General features: G+C 42.9%; 2 protein-coding genes and 1 long non-coding RNA gene across 5 annotated transcripts in view; 2 read left to right on the top strand and 1 right to left on the bottom strand.

Annotated features, from left to right (window-relative positions):
* Positions 1–6,220: 6,220 nt before the first annotated feature.
* On the bottom strand, positions 6,221–12,862 carry RPS6 (ribosomal protein S6). The gene is made up of 6 exons (XM_005297684.4): positions 12,722–12,862; positions 11,908–12,039; positions 9,758–9,968; positions 8,689–8,835; positions 7,235–7,392; positions 6,221–6,362 (listed from the first exon to the last, which is right to left on the bottom strand). Exons 1-6 carry the CDS (start codon positions 12,725–12,727, stop codon positions 6,267–6,269), a joined length of 750 nt encoding a protein of 249 aa, XP_005297741.1. The 5' UTR covers positions 12,728–12,862; the 3' UTR covers positions 6,221–6,266.
* Positions 12,863–12,913: 51 nt separating this feature from the next.
* Positions 12,914–20,658, top strand: part of ACER2 (alkaline ceramidase 2) — a 33,671-nt gene continuing 25,926 nt past the window's right edge. For 2 of the 3 annotated variants that reach the window (XM_024105405.3, XM_042850544.2), the window contains exon 1: positions 12,914–13,024. In XM_024105405.3, coding sequence (XP_023961173.1) covers positions 12,914–13,024 — 111 coding nt within the window. Of the gene's footprint in view, positions 13,025–13,095; positions 13,231–20,658 lie in introns of those variants that run through there. The other variant, XM_042850546.2, reaches the window with a different exon arrangement.
* LOC122173735 (uncharacterized) lies at positions 15,365–18,361 on the top strand. Its single transcript, XR_010588649.1, has 2 exons — positions 15,365–15,455; positions 16,715–18,361. It is a non-coding gene; the product is annotated as an uncharacterized LOC122173735 (long non-coding RNA).

Below are 20,658 nucleotides of genomic sequence, written 5' to 3'. Positions count from 1 at the left end.
GATCATTCTTGTAGAGGATTTAATGTCCCTGGATTTACTACATCAGACTGATGCCTCTGCATGTTATAATATAGTCTCTATTCTGTTGTACATACCTGTTTTCCAGCTAGCTGGAAGCGCTGTGTGAAACTAAATGAAGTCAAGTCAAAAAGCCCACTTACAATTACTTTCCAACTTAGAATCCAGGACACGTTGAGGACTGTTGTTCTGTTGTTGAGTTTGGGTTATTTTAAACTGCTTGGTTTTTAATTCTAGTTTTTAATAGCTGGTTAACTAGCTGACTCTAGAATAGATTCCATTATGCAGGAGAAAAAGTCAAAGTCCTCAAGGTGATGTAATCACAATATTTCATCTAACATGCAGCTAGATTTGCTCACAAGAACGTGGAATAAAGCAACTACTGAGAGTTCCTTCTAAGTTGCTGCCTCCTCCTGACCACATATCACTTCCTGTTCCTCCTCCTTTGACTTCTTTATATGAAATATTTAGCTGCAAACATTAGAGATTGAGGCAAGTTGTCCTAGAGCTGGATTTTCAGAGATGAATGCTTACCTAATCTGAATATGCAAACCCCCATGACTGCACTTGGAAAACAGGTATGGCACCTGACTAGACTTGAATGCACGTTAATACCCATATGATAGAAAATCTGACCCAAAATGCACGAGGACAATTCCTTAACTTTTCCATTTGCATTTTAAATGGGCTTTCCCCCTGCTCGAGGCACTAAAGAAATTATAAATGATTCCTTGCAAATGAATAACCTAATAAACTCCAGGGGGAGGGTGTGTGGGGGGGGAATGAGTAAAATTGGAAGCTGCTTGACTTAGAATTAACATTTTGAACTATATTCCCCCAATGATCCAAATTACCATACATCCATTGTGTATGAGTGAGCTTCCCCCAGGTGTCATCCAAAGAGGAATCTTAGTTCAGCCCCAGTTCTTTCCTTCTACATAAGCAGGAAAAGAAATGCCTTGTTAACTTGGGAACCCCCTGGCTTCCAGAGGCAGAACAGTTCTAGTCTGACATAAATGCTTTCATTGTATACATTTTGGAAACCTAATTTATAATCCTAAAGACAATGGTTGCAGATGACTATTTCCTGAAGAGGCTGCTATTGGACTGCACAAAGTCAGGGTCCAAACCAAAATGATCACATAAGTGGAGCTGGGAGCAACTTGGTTGCAAGCATGCTAAAGTGTGTGTATGCGATCGAGTGAACCCGGAGAGATGTTAAAAGGAGCATATTAGCATAAAACAGATAACTAACACAGGAAAATCTCTTTGAATTTACATGGTCTTTAAAATTTTGGATTACTAGTTAACTATATGAAGAGCAATGTATTTTCCAGTGTTCATCTAATTGTAAATGCACCAAACCTGCCTTGTTTCCCTTTACTAAACAAGATATTTACATTTTCTGTAAAGTTAAATGGGATCTTTAACAGTTTGAAATCAAGATTCTCAATAGAGAACTTTTGAGTGTTGGATATGCAGAGTGAATAAATTCCAGAACATTAAAGATTAATTGTAATTATTGTAAATGAAAATGCAGTAGGTTCCAAAAAGTTTTATATAGAACAAATAGCAAACTGAATTAAAATGTTGTGCAACGTACCATGAAAATAATAGAACATCTGTGTACAATGCTGATAGCTATATTCTGTCTTCATATTTTATATACCAATTGACAATAACATCTTAATTGAAAATTTGTTTTACGTAGAAAATGTATCTTTAAATTATATTCCACTTTCTCAAAAAACTACTAAGTTAGTCTTACTTATAGCTGAATTTCACATGTTGGCTAAACTCTAAATTCACATTGCATTTGTGAATTACTAGACTTTTTCCACCTTGTAAATGATGTTTTTCTGTACTGCCTCAATTTTAGGATATACATGTACCTTAGCTTGAGTTTACTATTTTCATATAAATAACTGCAGCATGGGGTATGTGTGCAAAGTGAGTGTTAGACCATAGAAATCTATATTTTTATATCTTTGTTTAAAAACTTTTTAAAAAATATAACTGAGGAATCCAGCCTAAAGTAGAAATTTGTTTTAAAACATTAATCAATTTCTTCAATGCAAATAATTGTATTTCATTAACTGTTGAATCTTTTTGTTGAATTAATGATAGCCTATACAAATAAAATAATTCTTTAATTTAACAATTTGAAACCTTCAGGTGCCTTCTGTATATCAGCTTTTCCTTGTGGACCTTTTCAGAAACAACCCCACCCCCTTGTAAACTGTAAATGCTGACATTGAACAGTTGAGTTGGATGCAGTTCTGATTTTACTGTGCTGTATTTTGTGATGCATATTAGAAAAGAAACAGTAGATTGATATGTCTTTCATTCTGCATCAATCAATGATGCAAATAAAAGGGATTGTTTCCTTTTTTTTTTTTTTTACACAAGCACACTGAACTCCTTTTAGGAGCTTTAAAAATAAACTGAATGTTAATGAGGGTAAAGGAAGTAGTGTGAATAAATTATCGATTTATTAAATGAGTTGGGAAGTTCTATTAATGGAATAAAATTTGCACTGGTTTAGAGTCTGAACTGTTCAAAAATGACATCCATTTACTGTGCTTTGATCTAACAATTATTTCTCTAATGTTTTTGTACATTTGACAATGTTTCTTGGTGCTTTTATTCTGAATTTTGTATAGCTAAAACATCTATTTCTCAAAATAAAAATATGTACAACTGCTGTCTGGAACTCCCATTTTTTAGTTCTATTTTTGTCAAATTGCAGTTGTCATCACCACAGCAATAAACTTAAAATGGGGGGTTCAGCTTGTGCCAGAGTACAGCATACTGACATTTTAAAAAGAAACTTAACACACAATTTGGGTAATTCAAAGTTATCTTTCCTACAACTAGCTGTGACTCCACTTTGTGCAGCTGTGTTGTTACTATATATGGTAACGTTAATGCCTTTATAGATCTGCAGTTTAGCAGATATGTTTGCTGTGGAAACCTGAATTCAGTGGATGTGTGAAATTTCAACCATATAATTACAAGGTAGCCTTAATGCAAATTATAATGAAAATTTGTCAGCCCAGGCGCACACTAAGGCTGTTCCTTTGATAGTCATGGCTTTGTCATAGCAAACAATTGAAGTATTGCTTGACTCAGTAAGTCTTGCTTGGGAACTGGAAAGTCAAGTACTTTTATATACCATAAAAATGTTAAATTATTTTAATGGGCTATGCTAGACATAACAGATCAAGTATTGAAAATTTAGTCTTGTTTACCTGCAGGCTGGCTGGGGTGACAGACAGCATGATTCTTTCTGGGGAGTGGGAAGAGGCCTCTTAAAAAAAAAAAAAAATCAAGGCTCTTGCCATGGAATAATTATACATAAATAGCTCCTGCAGCTTTTAACTATAATACTGTTCTATTCACCCATCAGGAAAGAACATTACTTGCCGCAGGAAAGAGGGCAAATAGAATTCTGCAACGGCACATAAAATTATCTCCTTTTTGGGAATTTCAGTGTTGGTGGATTTGACTGAGTGAACATTCAGATAAACTCACATCTGCAATTGTGAACTGGTCAATATGGAGCATTGTATAAGATAAAGGGAGAGGAAAGATTAAGGCTTTCTACAAACATTTAGAGGAGGGAGGAAAAAAAATATGAAATTTAACTAGTGGTGGTTCTAAATATGTACCCTTACGGGAGCTCCACTGCCCCCTCTCTGCATTGTTTTGTTGGACATTCAAATAGAGAGAGAACTGAGGGGTTATTACTCTGTGCAGTCCTATATAACTTCATTGTGCAGCATGAGGTAGTAAAGTGTGTGCATAGCTGAATGGACAATGTCAGGATTCCCCCACTGCACTCTGAACTCTGGTGTGCAGATGTAGGGACCCACATGAAAGACCCCCTAAATTTATATTCTACCAGCTTAGGTTAAAACTTCCAAGACAAATTCCTTTCCTTGTCCTTGGATGGTATTGCTGCTACCACCAACTGTTTTACACACAAATTCAGGGGAGGGTCACTTGGAATCCCTATCCCCCAAGTCCCTTCACCCCCTTTCCTGGGGTGCCTTGAGAATAATATACCAACCAGTTGCCTTAACAATGTGAGCACAGACCTGATCCTTTGTCTTCAGGACACTGAAATCAATCCAGTTCTTAACTTTACAGACCTGCAAAATCAGGATGGAAGGTAACTTTACAGGGTAATAAAATTTAAAAACACAGGATTCCCCTCTGGGCTCAGCTTCACAGTTACAAAAACAGGAATAAAACTACCTCTGTAGCATAGGAAAATTCACAAGCCAAAACAAAAGATAACTGAACACATTTCCTTGCCCTACTTAATTTTCTGTGGTTTTAGATGAATTATTCAAGGTATATTTCAGGAGATACTATACCTGCTTGGTTTCTCCCTCCATCCATCCATCCAGAGAGGGAATAACAAAAGAGAAGGAACAAACAAATCCTTCCCCTCCAGATTTGAAAGTATCTTCTTTCCTCATTGGTCCTTCTGGTCAGGTGCTAACTAGGTCATTTGAACTGCTTAACCACCTACTGGTAAGGCAATCCAGTACAGCTGTCAAGGAGGGATTTTATGCTACTCCATACATAAAGGTTGCTACCCTTCCCCCTATATTCATGACAGACACTAACAGAAAATCTCCAACCAAGGGCTTGAGGGATACATCTTGAAGAACCAGTTACTGCACAAGGTGACTAACCTTTTATCATCTTTGTCCTTCTGGATTTTCTGACAGTCTTCATGGTTTGGGTTTGACTCTACTACTATGAAGTGCAAGTAATTACTGCACTGTCCTAAAAACCAATGGGGCACCTTTGCATCCCTGTGTAATGTAACACATTCTACTATGGAGTTTTCTGCATATTTTGCAAATAGCTTTGAAAGCCCTTTCCTAGCAGTTTTTATGGTCTACTACAGAATTAGTATTGCATGTTACTGGACTGACATTCTTTTAGTAATACTTGGGTCTTAATTTCATATTTTTCCTACCAGTAGCAGTCATGTGCTCTGCCTCAGATAGTTCAGGCAGTCCTGGTAACATGCAGATTCATAGCTATCTTCATAGTTAAATGTATTCACAGAAGTTTTTAGAAAAGCCTCTATATGCTCTTTATCTTCTATTACAATGTTTGTGAGATTCCAAGCTACTTGATAACTGCATACTGTCCACATATATAATGGGCTTCTTAAGCATAGGATTTGTTCATTTTCATGTGTTAATCTGATCTGTTTAAGATCTATTTGTCCATTAGAAATATTTTGTTGTTGACGGACAATAGGATAGACTAATGCTGTGAATCAGGGAAGGTTTAGGGCTTTACTGCCTTTGCTTGGAACACTAAAAAAAAAAAAAAACTTCTAAGTTCACTATTTGAAAAAAGCAGAATCACCCCCCCCCAAAACTACCCTTTCAGAATCCAGTCCCTAGGAAGTGCCCTCAACCCCAAAATCTAGTGTCCCCCATGCACTGGCTGCACCACCCTCCCAGCAGCCCCAGCCTCCTTACCTCAGTGCAGCCTGCCTTGACTTGTGTCCTAGAGCCTGCTCCAGCTGGGGTCACTGGACCTGCTAGGGGGTATGTGTGTGTCACATGACACTACATTTTTGCACACACCCACACACACCCACACCGCTGACTCTAGGGAGGGGCACCTGCCCTGCACACAGTATGACCCTCAGAATATCATATGGGCCACAGCTGTGCTCTGAGCTGCAAGTGGCCCACAGGTTGAAAACTACTGCTCTATTGCCTATGTTAAACAGGTCAAACCATCTGGCCTAAATCTGTCCTTTAAGAAGATGCTTGTGTGCATGTTTATTTTCCTTTTTAGTTAAGTAGGATAAGAGTTAGTGGATAGAGAAAAGTAAGGCAGTAGTGCAAATTGTTACAGAAAGCTTCTACATCAAAGAAAAAATGTTTAAACCCATTCAAGGTAAAGAGGAAACAATACTATCAGTATTGACCAGTAAGTGAGTTTGTTCAATCTAATACTTATGAAGATTGGTATTGCTAATTTAACTACCCTAGATGTGACGGCATGAAGAATCTTCTCTGGAAGAACCACCTTTCTGATGGGAGTTATGTTGCTTTCTCTATTTAACAGTGGCAAAATAGGAGTATAAGCACCAACAAGACCTGCCACTTCTAAGAGTAGAGCATCGCTACAAGCATATTTTTACTAACACACTGAAAAATTCAATTTCACCATAAAAGATTTATTTTCTTAATCATTTACATCTTTTACTTTTGGCTTGACTCAGATTTAGATGTAGAGGCCCTCAATGAGGACAGTCGTCTTCTCTTGGCTATCTGCTCCTGGCGTTTTTCCTTGGCCTCCTTTAAAAAGAAAAGCAGTACACAGTGAATAATGCCTAATACTGTTATAATTGAATAAAATATACTTCAGTAAAGATGGAGGAACACACACTCTTCTTTGACTCCTATTAAGCATAATTGGATGTGTCCAACTGGAAAACAGGAACCCCTTTTAAACATTCAAACTGTTGTTCCCAGTATTTTTCCCTCCCACATCCGAATTCCACAGATGCCCCTATCTTGCCAACTCTATGGAAACAGCTCCATTATTTCGATTATACAGCACACTAATCTATCACCACACTACCATGGTGATTTACTTGAATATTTTTTCCTAAGACCTGTATTTTCAATGTATATTCATTGTCCTAATTAGTCAACTTTGGAGCTAGGGTACTTGATTTCAACTCTCCAACCCTACCTGCACTGGGTCTTAAGCATTAGGGAAGTGAGTTCCGGTTAAGTCAGTTTAACATAGCTGGCTAGGACAAAATTATGTTCAAGGGCCAGTATTTTACATGGGGCCCCCAGCCTATAATGTGATTGATAAAAAACTGTTGTACCAAAACGTCCATTCCAGACAGTCAAACTCCGTAAGAAAATGGTTCAACTGGAACCGTGTTTACACTCAGCTTATGTAATGTGGATAAGATCTCATTACATCACTCAAGCTTTCTTTAACCATTTTAGGAGTAACAAGTTGTGCTGTATAACCACAGTCTATCATTAGAGCCGCTATCTAAGCCGCTATCTGCTTGCGAACTGCTGAAAGGTGCAGCACTGAAGTCCTTAGTAGTCATTGTAGGAGTTGGATTTTGTCCTGCAACAGACTGACTGTGGTGCTAGAGAGCTACCTCCATAATGAAACACCCTGTCTTCAAAAGAAGATGTACCTTCATTCTCTTGGCCAAAAGCTTAGCATATTCTGCCGCTTCCTCCTTGTTCTTCTGAGTTCGTTGCTTCTTTAGAGCAATACGTCTGCGCTTATGTTGCAGAACTCGGGGAGTCACCAATCGCTGGATCTTAGGAGCCTTGGTCCTGGGTTTCTTGCCTAGGAAAGCAACGAATTTACTAGTAGAAAAGCTTATGTTTAGTGTTTCTGGAAATCAAACAGAACTGTTCAGTAGTACAAAAAGTACCAACTTCCTCTCCACTGTGTGTTCCTGTCTTATTTTGCAAACTATCAGGTCTTTGATTTGTTTTAATACTTCAATAGTAGTTTTGATGCTTTCAATATTTGTTGCATTTGTTTTCAGCAGATCTTTATTTTAGAACACAAAGCATCTGAATAGTACAGCTATTCTTCCCTCCCTTTTAACTAGAGGGGAGATTCTCAAACATTTAAATGATTGAGCACAAGTCCCCCAAAAGTCAATTAGGATTGTGTTCAAAATCCCTTGTTGCTTTTGAAAGCCTTCCCCTAACTAATCAACCTGTTTCTGAAACCTTGTGTGTGCATCTTAATCAAGCTACTCTGTTAGCATGACAGTCTGATCGGTTGTACATACATCATATAGAGAGGCCTAACGTTTAGTCAACCTAGCCTAGTCAACTTAAACAAAAACCAATCAAGCTATTGTAAGTGTATCAACTTGAGACCTGCCAATTTGTGAAAATACAAAGTAAACCAACAATTCTGGTTATAGTAACTGCTGGTGTTGTATGAATAGCTAATTTCAGATAAGTGATATTTATGTTGACTGTCTCTTTGCTGACTTGCTCAATAAAACACTGAACTATTTTCTCGGGTCACCTTCAATGTGGTGGGGAAGTAGCAGGATGCAAAAGGCAACAGGGGTGGGGAGAAGAGGCAAGTATTCAAGGTGACAAATACATTCTCATTACAAAGGGCATGTCACTTAAGAAGAACTGCTTCTAAGCAAAGCTCGGTTTCTGGTCCAAGATGCTATTGAAGCAATTGGAAAAGTCTGAGTTGGAGGGGTCCTGATTTTGTGGCACTTAGATGCCAAAGATGATACCTGGGTTTCAAAAATGTTCTGTGGGAGGACTTCCAACCACAGTAAAATTCAAATCTCAAATTCAGCTTCATTTCATTGATTGAAAATTACATTGTGAATCAGTGGTACCAGATGCATCTAGAGAATCCACCAGGTCTAACACTGACCTCCCCAGTGACTTTGTGGGGAGTAAGAAAGGGTGCTCTTGCTAAAACTTATCAATACTAATTACTGATACTTTTCAGTGCTTTCATGGACAGTGAGCTCAAGATCTAGCTGGTAGAATGTTTTCAGATAGTGTGATTTTTAAAGTAGGGTTTCTAATCACTGCAGAAGCTTGGCTGCCTAGTAAGTATAACAAACCCACAAAGTTGCAGAATCTGTCTCACCTTCCTTGTTCAGAGGTTTCCTCACCACATACTGACGCACATCATCTTCTTTGGAGAGGTTAAACAGCTTGCGGATTCTGCTAGCCCTCTTGGGACCAAGTCGACGAGGCACTGTGGTATCTGTTAGTCCAGGAATATCCTTCTCGCCTTTGGGAAAGTTGTCAGATTAGTTATCCTCCTAGATTTTAATGCTGTGGCTGCTTGGAACTAAGGCTATGTCTGCACTGCGCATCTTACAATGGCACGGCCGTGCTACTGTACCCGCGCTGTTGTAAGGTGTGCTGTGTAGCCATTCTTTATCACCAGGAGAGAGCTCTCCTGGTGACAAAATAAAACCACCTCCAGCGAGTGGTAGAAGCTTGTCCTCGGGAGCATGGCTCCTGCTGACAAAGCGTTGTCCACACCAGTGCTTTTCTCATAGTTAAAACTTGTCCTTCAGGGGTGTTTGTTTTTTCACATCTCTGAGCATCAGAAGTTAAACAAAAGTGCCAGTGTAGACAAAGCCCAAGACTATGTGTACTTACCAAAATTCCAACACAACACAAAGATAGGGCAACATTTGGACTTACTAGCCTATATTGTCTCAAGTCCACCCCCAACCTTTGCTATCAATTATTGTGATAAAGTTTCACATCACTTTTGCAAGACTACTTTATCCCATCATTCTTGGTAGCAATAAAAACATTTCAGTTTAGAAATGGGCAGTCAGTTAATCACCAAAAACACACTGAACCACTGTGCTGGTGAAATGGACTCCTCCATGTATTTTGAGCCACGTACAACACAGCTCATTTTCTCTTTCGCATCAAATGTAAGAAATGAGTCTCTAATTTGCTGTGTGATCTTAGATATAAAAATCATTAGTTCCAATCTTACAAGAGCAGAATTCCAGGAGTCCACCAGTGGACCAAGCTGTTATAAGACAGGTTTTAGCTGGGTTACAAGCCTCCATAGAACACTTCCAACACTAATCAGTGATAATGTCAATCAATACATCATTAAGTCGTATGTTTAAGGCTGTGTGAACCTATATACCAAGGCCTTTGTGGCCCTATCTACCAATACTCACCTTTCTTTACGATGACCAAATTCAGGACACTTAAGTTGGCATCAACAATGCAGCCCCGGACAGATTTGCGTTTTCTTTCTCCAGTTCTTCTCGGGCGATAGCAGGAGTGGCCCTTACTGAGGAGCAGGCGGACACGTCCATGGGTCAGAACACCTTGTTTCATGGGGAAGCCTTGTTTATCATTACCACCACTGATACGGACAACATATCCCTGTTAAGAAGATGACACCTAAGCACCTCATATTCCTTTAATTGTCCTTAAAAGCACTTATTTCCATCAAACAAGAAAAGTCAGCACAGCCCTGTCTTCTATAAATTCCATAGTCATGTTTTGTACCTACACCCCCTTGTAAAACATCATCCATCCACAAGTGTTCCAGACAGTTTACAGGCGGCATGCCAAATTGAATTAGATTTGTTGAAAGCTAGTCTAAGTACTGTACAGTTTCAGTGCTGGACTGAACAGAAACTATTCAAAGAATCTTGCTGCTCTCTCGCATTGAATTAGTGGCCTTTCAAAGTCTCCTCCAATACATTGTCTTTAGGAGCTATGGGAATAGGTATTCTGAGTACACTGCAGCTAAGACCATTGAACAACACTAACAATGGGCAAAACAGCAATGGGTCCCATCAATTTAGTTCTCTAGGATTTGTAGAACAAATCACTTTTGTGTGTGTGGGAGAGAGGGGGGGGAGCTTTAAAAATACCCCAGCATCATTTTAGCCTCAAAGGAGAGCACAAGTCTAGTTTATATGCAAACTTTGGCCAAAGTCGTACTAAGTAGAATTTTGTTCAGTGCAGCTTGAAAGTACATTTAGTTTGACACTTGTTAATCAGAGGTCTAAACGACATGGTCTGAAATCTCTAAAACTTTTGTTCAAAGGAAAATATAGATTTGACAGCTGGCTCAAATAAAAGCAGTAAAGTCAGTACCAACTAAGACTGCTATAATTTAAAGCAGCAGTTTCAACTTTTCATTGGCAGACCCCCTCTGGAAATCTTAGACAGTCTGCAGACTCCCGGGGTCCATGGACCACAGGTTGAAAACCAGTGTTCTATGGTAACGATACTCTCATGGATACTCATGGACCCCTTAGACAGTTGTCAGACCCCAGGTTGAAAACCATTACTTAACCCAATTACAGAAAACATGGTTCATTTTCCTAGTTACTTTGGGGGCTTTATATTACTTTGTCCATAATCTTTTCCCTGTTTGTTAGCTATTTGTGTTACTGCAGCATCTTGGAGGCCAAGGGTGATTATTACCTCATTAAGCTAGGCTTCATATGCATAGTGGGAGACTGCCCCAGAGAGCTTACGCTCTAAATGGACAAGATAACCCAAAGGTGGAAAAATTATCAGTTTTACAAAGGAACATAGGTAAAGAGATTAAATGACTTGCCCAAGATTGGTCAGCCTGTGGCAGAGCTAGGCACAGGGCCCTGATGTTTCACATCTGTCCCTCTCTTTAAACCAGAAAAAATCGTTCTAAAAGCCCTCTTTAGCAAGAGGATGACAACTTTCAGATATTAAACCCAAAACTTTAGTTCTAGAAATTTGTCTACTCAACTTAAAGGACACAGTGTTAACGGTGAATTGCTGCCCATACAGGTTTTTGTTTTTAACCAACTGAGTATGTGCAAATCGACCTTAATGATACCATTCTTAAATCAGAAGAGTGCCCTTTCCTATAGCTCAATTTATGGTAAATTCTAGCCTCCAAATATTTAGTGGTTTACTTTTAACAAAGCATTTTTCTTAACGTTTTACAGTTTCATTGCACAGGAAGACACTTTAGGTCTACAAAGAGCATTTCCTTAGCAATGCCTGTTTTCCTCATTCCTCCAGTCCAACAGCCAAGTACAGGAGAGAAAGACCAAGAACAGCAAACAGTCCGCTGAAGAGAGCAGTGAAACAGATACTCTAAACACAACTTCATTTAAAAAATAAGAAAAACACACACCACACAGCTCCCCGTTCAAACTAAATATACGTTGAGACACTTGTTTTCAAGGCATTATTACACCAGGCACTACCTACCACATGCTCTCTATGCCAGTAGTGTGAGACACTGAATACTTAACTCAGTTTTATTTCTTATGCCTCTAATATGCCAAAAATAAACTCAGTACGTTAGCCCAATTCTTACCTTCCATTCTTCACCAAGAGAATCAGCAGCAACTTCAGTGGCCATCCGCTTCTCATAGAAGGTACGCAATTTGCGCTCATCATCCACCTCAATGAGCTTCTGGCAGCCAGTGGCTGGGAAAGAGATGTTGAGCTAGGAACAACAACAACAAAATAAACCCAAGTATTTTCTAGAGCTAAACTCTCATCCCATGCTGTTTCAATATTCTTGGTTAAAATCACACCCACTGCCTCAATCTGCAGAGGCTTACTGACGTAACTGGTAGCATACTGCTTCAGCGTTAAACCTTAACGTCCTGCAAGGTGCGTGCTAAGATGCTACAAGCTCCTTGGGGCAGAACCAAGGCAGCAGGCTCTGCCCCCCAACACTCAGTGTACACGCGACAAGGCCTCGTGCCAAAGGCACTGCCAAAAACCTGAAGCGACCCCGCAGAGCGATTCCCCTGGTTACCTTCCCCTTGCGGGGGAGGCCGCTGAGGCGCAGTAAGGACAGGACCAGCCCGACGACCCGCACCCAGGGTCTAACTCCTCGGCCGCAGCACCGGGGGGCTGCCCCAGGGAGCACCCTTCAAACGCCCCCCAGGGGGCTGTGCTTCGCCCCGCCAGGAGGGGAGCTCTGCGCCCATGGGGATAGCGGGGCAGAGACGCCATGTTCCCTGCCCGCCCCCTCGCTGCGGTGAATCCGTCCCCATCCGCCCCGCAGCCGCGCTCCCCAGCCCAGCCCCGGCGGCATCGCCTCCCGCAGGCGGCCCCGCACCGAGCGCCAGGGCCATTGCAGGCCGAGGCGGCAGCGCGTGCCCGGCCCCTCACCTCACCTTCATCCTCGCCGAGCCGCTCCCCTCGGCTCCGCCACGGCAAAAGAGGCCCTACTTCCGTTCAGCCCAACACACATAGGCGCGCAGGGATCTCGCGAGAGAGCCGAGCGACACACCGCGAGGTCTCGCGAGAAAGGGAGCACCGTCCTGGGCGGCTGCCTAACACAAGTGCCACGTGACCGAGGTTAGCCAATGGCAAAAGTGATTTGCGCGGCTGGCGTTTCTCGCACCGGAAGGGAAAAGAAGGGGTGCTCGTGGCCGCTCTGTGTCCTGTGGTGGTGTACGCCGCGTGCTCTATGGCAGGTACCTTCATTGCTTCCCGGAGGGAGCCGGTTGTTGCCAGGGCAACAGCTAAATGACGTTACTTCCCCCCCCCCCCCCCAATACAGGGTTAACTCGGAGCCGGTGCAGGGGCGGTGCTTTGCTTACGGTGAGAGGCTCCAGCCCCCTCGCTAGCGCCCCACTGCAGGCAGGTCTGGTTCCCGCCAGGCGAGCCCACAGGTGTCTAGGTGAGTGGTAACCGCAGCCCAGGTGTGTGTCGCACTGGTGCCAGACGTGCCAGGTGCAGTGTGTCTGAGTGCCCGCGGGTACGCGTGCGCCCCCCCTTCCCTGTGCCGTCAGAGCCAGCCTCGCCCATCCGTGCGCAAAGGCGGCTGTGTGCAAAGCGCGGAAGGCACTTTCTTTGCGATGACAGGTGGTGCAGTGAAGGTGGACAAACTGCTGTGCTTGTTAAGGGCTGCGTCCAGGAACCAATGTCCAGTGTTTCATTAGCCCTGGGGTCGCAATCACTGCACTGCTGCCCTTACAAGAAGGTTGGGTCACAGGTATTTTGCTGATGAACGTCTCCACTGAAAATAATTTTGTTTTGTTTTTTAAGCTGCTTTGCTAATATCTGCTGCTTCAGCGCTTTAACAGTGGGTCATATTTTCCTCTACGCCAGGTTCAGGAAACTCTGTGAGATGCTGTTTGTGGAATTTCCTGCTTATTGTTACATTAGGAAATTTCCTGCTCATTGTCCCTCTCTCTGCAGACCAAATAACCCAGATAGCCTCATTATCCAGTGGCTCTCCCAAGATCCACAGAGTCTCTCTGCCATAGGCTCCTGCAGGTCCTGTAATAAAAGTGCTGGTGGGAGACTGGTCCTTATTTCATAGCCCCAGTCAGAATTCAAAAGGTACACAAAAGGGCCAGGGCTCTCCCCCGGCACCAGGGCTACTGAAGGAGTCATGCTGTCAGTGACCAATGCCCCTCATAACCAGGCAGAAGGGAGTCCATGGGTGTTAATGCTCAACTATCCACTGGATCTGAAGGGGATGTGTTGCAGAGAACAGATTATTTCTTACCCGACCTTCTTCTGATTTGCCATCAATAATCTGCAGGTAGTGGAGAAACTTCTTCAGTGTGCCAGGGAAACTTGCTCGGGACCCATTGTTCCCCAATTTTACAACACAGGCTGGTTTCCAAGAGTTAGGATGTCTTCCTTTTGTGGCGGCAGAGGGGAGAGAATTGCCCATTATTAGGAATAAATGAAAACATGCAATGGGAAAAAATGTTCACCTACCTTCAAAGTGAATGGTTATCATAAATCAACAGTCGTGGCTATTCCTGTTCAATTTTCTGTGTGTTAACTTTATGAACCGTCACATCTGGATGCTAGGGAACGTGGTTCTGTTGGGGTCTGAGAGACTAGATGTAGGAGTCCAAGAGATCAGCCATAACCGGGGTAGGAAATGCAGTCTGTTGCAGCTGCCAAAAAACAGCTTATGGATCCAGAAATAGTAGCGCAGCAGCCTGTGAGCCTGGAATGGGTGGAGAGGATGCCTGACAGCTGGAACTGGAGAGATTGAGAGCTGTGTGATGCAGTCTGATGAGTGAGAGTTTCAGAAAGATTTAAGAAAGACAGGCCGTGGCCAAATGTTGGTGTCAGCAGGGAAACAGAAAATTAAGGTAAAAACAGGATTATGTTGGTTTAAGACCACTGTATGTGTTCCCCCTAATTTTTTACATCCATGTGCAGAATGAATTTTATGTGCACCAATGTGGAGGTGATGTGTGGTGAGGGTGGGGCGAGGGGTTTGGCGTGTGGGAGGGGGGCAGAGGGTTGGGATGCTGGGAATGCAGGCTCTGGAGTGGGAGTGGGGATGAGGGGTTTGGTGTGCAGGAGGGGGCTCAAGGCTGGGGAAGAGGGTTGGGGTGCAGGGGTTGTGGGCTCTGGGGTGGGGATGAGGGGTTCAGGGTGCGGAAGGGGCCTAAGGGCTGGGGCAGAGGGTTGGAGTGCGGGGGGGTGAGGGCTCCGGTTGGGGGTGCGAGCTCTGGGGTGGGGCTGAGATGAGGGGTTTGAGGTGCAGGCTGCCTTGGGGCTGTGGCAGGGAGTGAGGACTCCCCCAGCTCTCTCTCTCCGTAGAAGCCCGAGGCCGGGGAAGAGGCTTCTCCCCCCAGCCGTGGCAGGTCCTAGGCTGGGGCTGGGAGAGAGGCTTCTCACTGCTTGCGTGGCCCTGGATAGCCTGCTGCGCAGCAACCACAGCTTAAAGGGAACTTAGTATATGATGTACCTACAGTGGGCACTTCGCTTATGGTACACTACTTGTAACAATATGTATTGTTACCATTTGCATTGCTCATTTGTTTGTTTATACATTGACATTTCCTGTGTCCTGAAAGATTCCTTCTACGGATACTTCATATGAGTTAGTTTCAGAGCTAATGGAACAACAGAAATACAGCAGTCCAATCTGTAAGTGAAATGTCCTAGTGCTAGATATCCAACAATCACAGTGACCTAAAAGCACACAACTACCCCTATTCAGGAGGGACAGTCCCAGTTATTTAGCAAAATAGAAATATTTTTTTCATTCTCTGCCTTCAAAAATCTGAGTCTGATATTTCAGTGTAGGTGTGCCCCAATTGATTTTCCCTCCAGTATTCTTATTTATAGCTTTCAAATGTTAGCAGATATGCAAAAGATAGGTTTTCTTCTCTGAGATCACCCAAAATATTGGAGAAGGGCGGAAGTAATGATCCGGTTATTTTCCTTCTAAGTGTTTTGTGACAAATATTTTGAATACAAAATAGTAGCATGAGCCAAATAAAGGTAGGAAGGAAGGAAGATGTAAATTGTCTCCTTTTATGGAATCAGCCATGGAAACAGGAAAAGAAATGCTTAAAGTTTCCATTGCCCTCTTTACTTCCTTGTCCTCCGGTCTTGCAACAAGCATGGTTCACCCAGAGCAAAGAATCTGGCCCCTAGTGTAGAACATTGCTAATTCACACTAATCATGTAGGCACCTATGATAAACTCATACATTTTGCAAAATATCAAGTAAATACAGTAAAAAAAGGCATCCAAGGTGCCTCATGACAATGTGTTTTGTTAATTTATTTTGACAATTGTTCTAATTTATAACATTTCTTAACGTGCTAGCAAATATATTGTAGAATATTTCATAAAAATAATGTGATGTGGAGTCTTTCACTCTAGATCACTGATTTCCATCCAGCCCAGGACATTAGTAACCAAAACTTGTAAGCATGATGAATGTTCAGTGGTCCATGGGGAAAGATTTTTATGGGTTCTGTTCAGCTCCTAGTGTACAAGTGTGCACATCACGAAACCACTACCATAATCAGCACTAATTGCTTGCACACTCAGCAGAGACACCAATGACTGAATGAGCCATGGAGCATGAACTGCCCTCTGGCCCTTTGGGTATGTCTACACTGCAATGTAAGCCCGGGGTCTGTGGGACTTGAGCCGTCAGGCTCAGTGTTTGTAAACTCAGGCTTGAGTGTCCACACTGAATATTGACCCTGGATTTAGAATTTCTGGACCTACGTCTTACCTCCACACTCATGCATCAGCACTACACTATGCAGACCCAAGTCAAACAAGCCTATCCCGTGCTTCCTAGCACCCGCCCCACCTGTAGCTGTCTTAGCCCTTTGTTTGTGGTACACTTTAGTAAACTTGTCTGTCCATCCCCTGGCTCTTTACAGGATGTCATTGCAGCCTACCAACACATCCTGCCGAGCCATCTTTTGAGTCTGCACACTTCTGGCAACCGGAGCCAGCAACATAAAGGAGTCGCTACTTGAAGAACTTGTCTTGCTTGGGCTTACACTCCTGTTTCAGGAAACTGGCAGAGCATCCATGAGACGCTGGTGAACATTTTGGCGGTATTTTCTGACCTATCTCAGGCACCTGTCAGAGGAGGAGGAGGACGATACAGATATGGAAGACTTGAACTGTCGGATGCTGTTCACAAGTCTCTTTATAACTGCTGATGCCCCTTCCATAGACCAGCACTTCTGGAGCAGGACCACAAGCACAGACTGGTGGATCACTTCATCACTCTGGGATGACCAGCAGTGGCTCCAAAATTTTCACACAAAGAAAGCTACATTTCTGGAGCTTTGTGAGCAGCCTGCCCCAACCTCCAGCTTCACAATACAGACGGAGGGCAGCCATGCCAGTCTAGAAGTGGATTGCCATAACCATCTGGAAGCTGGCTACCCCCAAACTGCTACATGTCTGTTGCTAACTAGTTTGGTGTTGAAAAGTCAACCGTGGGTAAAGTGGTGGCGGAAGTTTCTGAGGCAGTCAGGCGTGCGATTTTCCCCAAGTTGGTGGATATAAATAATATCCCTGAAGTAAATGCTGGTTTTGAGAGAATGGGGTATCCAGACTGTGCCGGGGCCATCAATGGGACTCATGCCCATAGTTTGCCCTCCTCAAGGAGCACATAAACTGCAGAGGCTACTACATCGTAATGCAGGCCCTTGTGGACTACAGAGGCTGATATATGGATGCCAACATGGCCTGCGCTGGAAAAGTTCATGATGCCCAGGGTTTTCCTCTGATTGGGAGTCTAACTTCATGGACAGGTTCGGACACTGTTCTGACCAAATGATATTGTCAAATGGAGTAACGGTCCCCATTGTTATTCTAGGGGAAACCACCTTGCTTTGGCTTATGAAACTATCCTCCTTTCAGAGGCCCTGGCAAAAGAAGGTTTAATTACACCCTCAGTAGGTAGAATGAGTGAGCATTTGGTGGATTGAAATCCCACTGGTGCTGTTTACAGAACTGTTTGTACACCAGTGTAATCAGTGCAGTCTGCATTATTGTGACTTGCTGTGTGCTTCGCAATCTTTGTGAATCCAAAGGATGAGCCAGTTGGCCCTGAATGGACATATGACAGTAATGGTTGCTGAATCGGTACACTCAGCCAGAAGGTGCACTTATCACAGCTGAAGCAGGATATACACGGTCAACAGAAATCCCGGATACTTTATGGACTTGCCTGGACCAGTAGAGGAGGGAGAATGGTATGTTTATGAGTGTATATGTACAGTAATTTTACAATAAACGAAGTACTGTCGCTGTATGCTACAAATGGAGTGTGTGTGATTGTCACAAATGGTTAATTGTGGATGCGATAACTGCTTATCCAGTGAGGTGGGGACAGTGGTTTGTGTGACATGAACTGTGGATTTTCATTATTGACTGATCTGAATGGATGTATTAAGAACTTGTATTGGGATACAACTTCCTGGTTGTGCCTTATCCTGTCTTCATTCTTTGAAATACACGTTATATGATGTGATGGAATGATGGCAATAAACTTTTATAATAAAATAAAAGGCTTTATTTGTGAACACATCTATTACAAAAACAAAAAAACCCAACCAAACAATATTAAAGCATTGTCAGGCAGGCCAGCTGCCATTAGAATACCAAAACTCCAGTAATAAACCAACACCCCTAATAAAATAAAGTGCATAACACAAACATTGAACTGTGAAGCCAATGCAAACAAATAAATTCCCTACTTTTGCATGTCCCTTGGCGTCGCTTTCTAGCACATTTATTGCAAACTTGGTGATGATGCCTGGGGGTGGATGACTGCTGGGGGTATATTTGACTTGTCCAGCTACTAGTGTTCAGTCTTGGTTGCATGGGCCACCCAACTTTTGTATTGTCCAATGTGTTCCTAGTCTGCATGACATGGTACCATGGAGCAGGCTCAGGATGTGGTACAGGTGGAGCAGAAGCCTGAACTCTTGTGGCCATTAGCCCTTGCAGCCTCTCAAACAGGTCTTTCTGCCGCGCTCTGTCTTCCTCCCTCAAGCAATCTTCCTGCTCCTGAAACAGCGCAGCAACTCTCTCCCGACCTGCTGCAATTCTCTCCTTGCAATTTACTGCCTGTCTGTGCCTTTCCACTGGCCATGAATTCTTTTCCCTTTGGTAATCTACCTGCTTGTTGGCCCTGTCCAGGATGTCCACCTTAAATTCATCACAGAAATGCTTTCTCTTTGATCGTTCTGTGACAGTTAGAAATCTAGGCTTCTACTGGAGTGTGGTTAAACTGCACAGGTGGAAGGGCCTGCACAGGTGGAAGGGAGTGAAAGCAGCCATCAAACAGCACATTATTGTAGCAGTACTTAAAAAAAGGTTCACTGTATTCTCAGAGAAAAGTGCCTGTGGAATCTCAAGGCCAAAAATTTATACTTTGTAAAACTTCATTATATTCTTAGAGAAATGATTTGGTTCCCAGAAACTCCATGGACATAACTGAGTTAAGCAGAGTGCAAAGAATGTAAGGTGAAATTTTTAAAAATATAGCATTCGTAAAGTGCAGACGATTATAGCCTGGGGCGGGGTGTGTGCACCATGGTTACTAGCTAAGGTTTCTCAGTCCTTTCAGGCATTCCATGTTATAAAGGACATAAGAATCCTGGAGTTCCCTGAATGGCAAAGGGTCATTCTATTCCATGCTACCAGTGGCAAGTTAGGCATGTATTCCACAGAGGTTTTAAAGCTTATGGTAACTGAGCAACACGTTAACAAGTGGAGGAGGGTCTGGAAAATATGCCTCTCCCCAAAATGTGACTACCTATCTGGAGTTCCTACTACAGGAAAAGTTTGCAGCTATCAGCACCCAGGATTCATGGGGGAAATGAACAGGATGCTGCGTTAGCATCCACATGGATTACTGCGTCCCTACGGTTTATGATACAGTCTACTGTGACTACACATGCCCACACACATGATAATATGGACTCTCAAAGAACTGCACAGCCAACTCCTCTCCCTTTAAACTTCTCTGGACTACATACAACCCCCCCCCAGCCCTTTTAGACATGGATTTCATCACTCATGAACTACATTTCTGCCTCCTCCCCGTACAGTTTACAGATTACAGGTGGCCTGTTATGCTGTGGCGTGGCCAATTTGTACTGCACAGTGTACAAAAAGGAAAGGCAATATAAGGTTTTTACTTTTAACACCCCAGCATATCTTTGTAAGAACATACAAGTATCTAGTAAAAATGTAATGTTAACTGATTAATTGTTGTTTGCACTTCTCAGTCTCCATTTTAATGCCATGTGAATCGAGGGTGCTGATGCCAAAATACTGAGGCGTGCATTTCACCATTAGTAGATACACACTCCTACCCATGGCTTGTAATAAAAATTGTGTTGACTCATAAATCACAAATCCCTCCCATTTCTGTATTAATAACAACAAACATGGAGCCAAAATATTTACCAGGCACTGAGGTTATTTTTGCCTCTTCTGCTTCTGCTTCTACAGCGGGCTGCTCCTCCAGGGGGTCATCAAACAGCTCCTCTGAGTGTAGACATGCTGCAGCTGCTTTGGCAGCAAAGTCTCCTTGGGGACTGGTATGAGCACCAGAGTCACTTCGCTAGCCTGATCCAGCAGCTGCTGGCTTCTTTCTGATGGTGTACAAGATTCAGAGGTCAGAAGGTTGCCATGGCTGACCAGGCTATTGTGAACTGCTGGGGGCTCAGTGCTCAATGCATCTGATCAAACGCCTCATAAAAGAGGCAGGATGATAGGGGGTTCCCAGAGGTGCAGTTCTCATCCCTGGCTTTCTTGGTAGTTGCTCTTGAACCACTTAATCCACTCCCTGCAC

Source organism: Chrysemys picta, chromosome 6 (genome assembly GCF_011386835.1).
Source record: "Chrysemys picta bellii isolate R12L10 chromosome 6, ASM1138683v2, whole genome shotgun sequence".
In the NCBI taxonomy this organism is placed as follows: domain Eukaryota; kingdom Metazoa; phylum Chordata; order Testudines; family Emydidae; genus Chrysemys; species Chrysemys picta.
Note: the sequence above shows the minus strand (reverse complement) of the source record. Positions and strands in the feature narration are given on the sequence as shown.

Bases quoted from the DNA above. Each gene is read 5' to 3' on its own strand.
- RPS6 (XM_005297684.4), bottom strand. The intron at 9,969-11,907 runs GTAAGAATTGGG...TCTTCTTAACAG, and splicing joins CTCTTGGTGAAGAATGGAAG to GGATATGTTGTCCGTATCAG. The intron at 8,836-9,757 runs GTGAGTATTGGT...ACTTTCCCAAAG, and splicing joins TTTGGTCATCGTAAAGAAAG to GCGAGAAGGATATTCCTGGA.